General features: G+C 43.9%; 1 protein-coding gene across 1 annotated transcript in view; it reads right to left on the bottom strand.

The window, feature by feature from the left end:
- LOC311090443 (uncharacterized protein) overlaps positions 1 to 6,897 on the bottom strand; it is a gene marked incomplete at its 5' end in the record, with an annotated part of 6,953 nt that extends 56 nt beyond the window's left edge. The window contains 12 exons of the mRNA XM_084125700.1: positions 1 to 1,102; positions 1,251 to 1,355; positions 1,492 to 2,165; positions 2,252 to 2,461; positions 2,568 to 3,372; positions 3,470 to 3,797; positions 3,986 to 4,470; positions 5,017 to 5,289; positions 5,363 to 5,437; positions 5,632 to 5,724; positions 6,591 to 6,677; positions 6,754 to 6,897. The exon at positions 1 to 1,102 is cut by the window's left edge and continues 56 nt beyond it. Of these exons, the coding sequence (XP_083981826.1) occupies positions 77 to 1,102; positions 1,251 to 1,355; positions 1,492 to 2,165; positions 2,252 to 2,461; positions 2,568 to 3,372; positions 3,470 to 3,797; positions 3,986 to 4,470; positions 5,017 to 5,289; positions 5,363 to 5,437; positions 5,632 to 5,724; positions 6,591 to 6,677; positions 6,754 to 6,897 (4,305 nt within the window). The 3' untranslated portion in view covers positions 1 to 76. The remainder of the gene's footprint in view (positions 1,103 to 1,250; positions 1,356 to 1,491; positions 2,166 to 2,251; positions 2,462 to 2,567; positions 3,373 to 3,469; positions 3,798 to 3,985; positions 4,471 to 5,016; positions 5,290 to 5,362; positions 5,438 to 5,631; positions 5,725 to 6,590; positions 6,678 to 6,753) is intronic.
- Between the last annotated feature and the right edge of the window lie 251 nt (positions 6,898 to 7,148).

Genomic DNA, 7,148 nt, shown 5'->3' with positions numbered 1-7,148 from the left:
TCGAACCACTAACCTAATAATAAATAACAAATATAATAGTAATAAACGCTTACACAAAGATAGAAACTTTGTAAAACTATTTCTTTTTTTTTACTTTTTCAAGCCACTGTTCTTTTGTAAGTGTCTCTGTGACAGGGCAGTAGATAGTCCCTCTAAACTGGCTGTGCCCGGTCGCCGCTGTCCTAAATTGCCCACACTTCCTGCAGGTATTTGCCTCAACCTTTCTGTGGTAGGGACGAGGGACAGTGGGTTGAGACTGACTGACCGTGGCAGGAGGTGGGAGGACGAAACTGGGAGTCACTGGGGCTATAGGAAGAGGGCTTTGGGGGACAACAAACAGTGTGAAGGTAGGGGTAGTGTGGGAGGCAAGAGGGACAGTCGGGCTGGGGCTGGGAAGGACAGGTTCTGGAAGCTGGGGTTGAAGGTTGCCAACAGGCCGAGGAATTATCGGCCTCAGGGTTGTCAGCTTGGGTATGACTGCCTCAGTTGTATTGCCAGTGATGCGTCTTTTTAGTTTCGCTTGCCCAGCTGTGCTTTGTGGCAGTTTGTAAATATGCTGCTCTCCCTGGACCTGGGGTGGAGCAACAGCACGGACACCGGCAGGTGGGAGAGCCTCAGCAGCAAGACCAAGAGGGTCAGGCAGATCCATCCCCTGAAGCAGAAGAGTCTGATCTTGCTTCTTAATCCTGCCGTTGTGCCACTGAACCAGAGTGGTCTGATTCACCTCCACCAGCTGGAGAGTAGTGTCCTGCATGATGGCACCATTAGACAGGATCAGCTGCCGGATCTTTCTGTAATCTTGTAAAACAAGAGACCAGCGACTCAGCGTCACCTTCTCTTTCTTCCTTGGACTTTGATGGATGCGACAGAGCCTGATGAAAATGGCCTCCACGAGACGACAGCAGTCTGGCCATTGGGCAGGTGAAGCTGTAGATGCCAACACACTCCGTTTCAGGCTGTCCACTCCAGGGGTGAAAACAGCCTTCTTTTTTGGAGACCTGAACCTCCCTGTGGTCAGCCTGTCCTGGTGTCTGGCAGCAAACTTCACTCGCTGCTTGTCATATTCAAGCAGGCTCTGCCACAAGCACACAATGTCATCAACCTGAAGAAGGTAAGAAGTATAGAGGCATAGGTAAGTTAAAAGGAAACTGGTAATTTCGCATACATAGTTCAGTAACACTGTTATTACAGTCACATTGTGTTTTGTGTGGTCTTTTCCATGTTAACAAACATTCAAAATGTTTGCATACCTGCTGTCTGCTCAGTGTTAACCCTGTGCTTGTCCTCAGCTCTACCAAATACTCAGCCAGTCTGTCCACCCGGTCCATTCCTGGAATGTTTTGGTCATCCACAGCCTAAAATAGTATAATTTTAAATGGTAAAGAAAAAAAGAGATTAGTGAAATGACATCTTAATGGTAGTATTAATCAGTTTGTTGAATTACAAATTAATTTCTGTTCGTGGCAAGTTCCTATGGTGAAATTTACATACCAAAAGCTCCTCAGGCACCTGAGTGGGGGAACCTGGTGCATACTGGACTATGGATGTAGTTGACCGAGAGGAGGAGGCGGCAGCAGCAGACTGGGAGAAGGCAGACTGGGATGAGGGAGCAGCAGACTGGGAGAAGGCAGCAGCAGACTGGGAGAAGGCAGACTGGGATGAGGCAGCAGCAGACTGGGAGAAGGCAGACTGGGATGAGGCAGCAGCAGACTGGGAGAAGGCAGACTGGGATGAGGCAGCAGCAGACTGGGAGAAGGCAGACTGGGATGAGGCAGCAGCAGACTGGGAGAAGGCAGACTGGGATGAGGCAGCAGCAGACTGGGATGAAGGCGCAGTAGACAGGGATGAGGGAGCAGCAGACTGGGAGAAGGCAGACTGGGATGAGGCAGCAGCAGACTGGGATGAAGGAGCAGTAGACAGGGATGAGGCAGCAGCAGACTGGGATGAGGGATGAACAGGCTGAACTGTAGGTGGGTTACAGTTAGCTTCATCTTCAAGGAGGAAACTCAGTGTAGGGTCCTCATTGATGTCCTCCTCAAATCCTTCATCCTGCTCATCTACATTCACTTCCTCCAGCAGCTGGTCTGTCTGCTCATTGTCAGTATCCATCGACTGAAGTGGCTGCCCTGTCTGACTAAGTAGATAGTCCACTCCAATTAGCTCCCCTAAAAACAGAATGCAGTGTGTTAAACATTTAGCCCTTTCATTAGCAAATAACCATGTGCTGTAAAATGTACTGTGAGAGTCTTACCAGTGTACTGTGCAGGAGGTTGGAAGGTGGGCACAAGCTTCTCTCCAAAAACATTCAGGCTGTTGGTGTTGATGCTTTGCACCACCTGCCCTGCGTAGGTGAGAAGAGGGGAGGATTTTGTGGAAATTGATGCTGCTGCCCGGTCTTGGTTCCACCTGTTCAGGCCTTCCAGGAGATACAACTGAAAATTCAGTGTGTTAGCACTGGTTCCTGTAAAGAAGTGAACAATGAAAACCATTAAACTGGAATAATGAGTTCCTTCAGAAAATATAATAAGTGAATATGTACTATACTGCAAACACAATGAGACACAAACCTGGAATGAACCTGTTCAGGTGGAGGTGGAAAGATTCAAGGGAGGTTGAGCCCCTAGCACATCTGTACTTTGTGAGAACTAATCCTCCCTTGGTGGTGGTGGTGCCTGTCACAGTGTAGAGAAAAACACCTGGTGGATCCTGGATGCACTTAACATGCCTCATCTGAACACGCCAGATGTGCTCAATCCTCACTGTGTCCAGCAGAGGAACCCCCATCATATCTCTCCCCTTATCCCCCATCAGTTCCTGCAGAAGCCTGTCGAGGTAGCGGGTTGTGGACTCCACCCCACGAGTCCTCCGACGGCAGTAGAGCGCCAGCTCTTTTTTGGTGATGCGTTGGTCCACAAGGTTATCGGTGATGACAGGCACACCTTCCTCCTGCAGTTGCTCTCTCTTTGCCCGCCGCAACAAAGCCACATCATCTGGGTCCCATTCAAAAATGCACGCAGAGAGACGTGACATGAAGACTGGGTAGAGAGGATGAGCATCAGTGGTGCACCCCACTGCCAGCCGACGCATGAAGTGCCAGATGTCCAGCCTGATATTGAGATCAGGCCATCCTCCAAATCTGGCCTGTAGCTTGCTCTGCCCCTTCTCTATGCAGCAGCCACAGTCCACGTACAGCAACAGTGGTGGAGCCACGGCCGCCTGGCTGTACCTGTGAATCAGTCCGGAGACCATGGTGTCCAGTGCTGGACCTTCCTGAGCAGTCAAGACACTGATAAGAATTTGTCCTGTCTCATTGCCAACAGAAGTCACCCACTGTGCTGTTCCCCTGGCTGTGCCTGCCAACTTCTTTGTGATCTAAAATCAACAAAATTAAAAATATTAATAAAGCATAACACAAATAATTTTCAAACTTCACAACAGTTAAATATCAGTAATAATGTCAAACAATTACCTGTTTTGTTGAGTCCATTTTCAAAATCGTCCCAAACGTGGAGGTTATGCTAGCCTTGATGTGGTCTATGCGACTGATAATGTCCCTCCCATAAACTGAAAGCAGCCACTTGCTAGTAGGGACATCAATGGGCTCTGGAGGCTTTTGGCACATGACAGGTAAGAGGCTGGGGCGGTTGATAAAACCAGCACACTCCTCCATATAGTGCGCCAAGCGGTCAAGCCACTCCTCCCCATGGTTCTCCCTCAGCTGTTTGACGAGTCTTGTAGGACTGTTGCCCAGCGTCCGTTCCCTCAGCATGCGAATGACACGAATGTCACAAGCATACCTTTGTGTAGAAGAGAAGATTTGCTTATGTAATTTATTTTATGCTAAATAAAAAAACACTTTTATTTTGCATTTACTTCATATTACACATTTCTGCTTCAGAAAATACATGATTAATTATGAAATATTAATGTCTTTATTATAAACACATTCCAAAATTCTGTACAAGGCGTGTAGATTGTAACTCACTTCTGTGTCAAAATCAGACGGAACAGTCTTCTGTGGGGCACGTCGAGCTGGTCCAGGACAGTCTGACTGGTAGACAGGTAACTCAGGCAACACACAGTACACCTGAGAGTCTCTGTTACCATGAGGTAGTACCTGTCGATGTCCAGGACCTTCCGTGCTCTCTTGTGGAGGCCATAGCCAGTCAGCTGCTTTCCACATGCAGGACAGAACAGTCTGAACTTCCACAAGTGGTAGGGCATCCATACCAGAAGCCTGTGATTAAAAAAGCGATCTGGAGATGGAGCCTGGTGGTAGATGAGGGAAGGGACGGGTGGCTCATACCAGAGCTTCAAGTCTGTCCGAAGTCTGCCAGAGTGAAAGAGTGCAGAAGCAATCCACCTCTGATCCTGTGAGGGGATTGTCTGCCTCATTTTAGTGGGCAGCCAAAATTGATCTGGCTCAGATGCAGGAGCAGGTCCGGGCATAGAAGGGGCAACATGCTCCTCCTGATTCAAAAGCAATGAAAGATTAGAGATGTAATATTAAAACATTGTTTGCATATAAGTTTGCATATAAGTAATTCTACAAGGGGCATTAGTGGACATTTCATATCCATTTATGATAATTAGCCTATATATTTTCAAACAAAATGATCTTTTAAGGCAGATTTAATATAAAAAAATAAGTTCCTGTCCTTAATGACTGTGCTGTGAATATCACATGGATATCTGCAAAAAAATATTCTTAAATTATTTTTAAAAAATCACTGTATACATGGGTGAATGGGAAAAAATAACGCTCGGATACATGTTTTACTTGAAGTTTAACATTCAATTTGCATGTAACGATTGACAAATTCACCAGGGAATCATAATTTTCCTTGTAATATCAAGATGGTGTTTAATGATTATGCTTGGTAACTAGCAGATATGTTATGACAAATATATAAACTGAAAGTCATTTTTGTAATGTACCCCCAATTTTTAGAATAAGACACATTTACTTCACACACAGGAAATAAGAGATGCCACAAAAAATAGATGGGCACTCACCAAGGATGTAATAGTCGGACTAGCTGCAGAAGGAGGTCTGGCTGCAGGAGAAGCACTGGTTGAAGGAGGTCTGGCTGCAGGAGAAGCACTGGTTGAAGGAGAAGCACTGGTTGAAGGAGGTCTGGCTGCAGAAGGAGGTCTGGCTGCAGGAGATGGAATGGTTGAAGGAGGTCTGGCTGCAGAAGGAGATCTGGCAACAGGAGAAGCACTGGTTGCCGGTTGAATGGTTGAAAGACTGGGTCTGGCTGAAGGAGGCGGACTGTGACTACCAGGCTGTAAAGATACATATTGTACATTATCAACAAACATAATAATGATGATGAAACATATTTTCTTTTTAAATTACCTGAATCTGCCTTGGTACATTTAGGTTGGGTTTGGCTGCTGAACTAATGGATCCTCCAAATCGTGGCTTTGTAAACTAAAAGAGGGAGATTATAGAACAGATTGACATGCATGTAATATCATACATGCATTGGAAATTTGAAGATATTAATTCCCTATTGAAGAATACACAAATAATCTTCAAGCCCACCAGTAATAGGCATTGGGAAATTCTGGAGATAATTGCTTGTGGAGGAGGTAATCTACTCAAATATTAAAATAATGTGTTACCATTGATAAGTTAAGTGCAGGCCGTGTAAAGGTCGGGGCTGAGGTAGAGGTTGGGACCGCGGTAGGAGTGGATGCAGGTGGAGCACTTGTGGCCTGGTAAAGAACAATCAAGAATGAGGAAAACAGGTTTTATTCATCTTTCATTCATGGTACTTTTTACAGATCTAAATAAGCACAGGCATGCCAAACTCTAACATTAACAGACATTTATACATTTAATCAGGACAATCTGTCTCTGTACACCAGCGAGAGTCTGAGGGCAGAAGCTGTATAAATATAACACCCAATAAAATAAAATCAATACTAACTGGTCTCTTTGGCAATTTTTATTTACATTACATTTCAGTGTTTTTGTTTGCTTGTTGTGTTTTTTTTTATCTGTAATGAGGTCATAAATAAAACCTGTGCTTCGTAATCTGTGGATACATCTATTTTGATATTTCATATTGACACACATTAAATATATTCACATTATAATATTTCTTATTTCATTTACAATAATACACTAATTATTAGAGCCTAACTGCAAATAACCACTGAAATTGTAATTGACTGTCTTATATAAATAACATAAATATTATTGATATAGGTAATGGTAATGAGTGCTGACACATCAACTTTGCTTGAGGTAAGATTTAAAAGCTTTATATAAAATATTTTTCTGAATAAATGAGCAAAAACCAAAACATTTCAGAAGTTATCTCTGATTACATTTTTTTTTTTTTTTTATCTCTGGCTATTTAATCGCTGGAGGAGCTATGGGACTAGATAGCCAAAATTGTTATCTACGGTAAAGGGTGTAAACAGCAGTATAACTTTATCAAGCTTTATAAAAAAAAGACTATTGCTGCATCCCACAGAAGTGTACTTTGAAGGCATTTGAGTCACAAATATGATTGTGTGGTCCTACAGTGAAGTAAGATGTAAGAGATGATTACCTGAAAGTCTGAAGTGCATACCTTAGGCGGATGGAATCCACAAAGGCATTTCTGTGGTCCACCAAAAAGTGTTGCCTGGCGACGGACCTGCATTGGACATTTATCTATCTGTACAAATAAAGACCTCCAAGTTATGTTAAATCAGTTTTAGCATGTTTTCTCATTAACTTTTGTCTGTACATACCCTCTGAAAGAGGTCAAACCATTTCTTCTGGCGAGGGGCAGGTCTGTTGCCAGCTTCCGAGGGCCAAACCCCTGTGCTGGCAAACCGCCGCAGGCGGGACATCCACTCATCGTCCCCCAGGGCCTTGTGTGACTTTTTAGACATCTCTGGAACATTTGAAACATGTTTAGTCTTTTTAGCTAAAACATAAATTACATTTACCTACTACTAACACTAGCCTATGGCTTGACTACTTATTACTGTATTTGATAATGTACTACTATAATTACACACCAGAATCATGATCGATAATGACATTTTTAAACACACCTTAAAGAACACTGAAAGCTAAAAATCCATTCATGTATTAGTGTTGTTAATGTAGTTCATCATTGGAGACAATAACATGAGAAGTG

This window comes from Abramis brama, assembly GCF_963993115.1.
Source record: "Abramis brama genome assembly, chromosome: 10".
NCBI classification, from domain to species: Eukaryota; Metazoa; Chordata; class Actinopteri; order Cypriniformes; family Leuciscidae; genus Abramis; species Abramis brama.
This window is presented reverse-complemented; position numbering and strand designations above follow the sequence as displayed.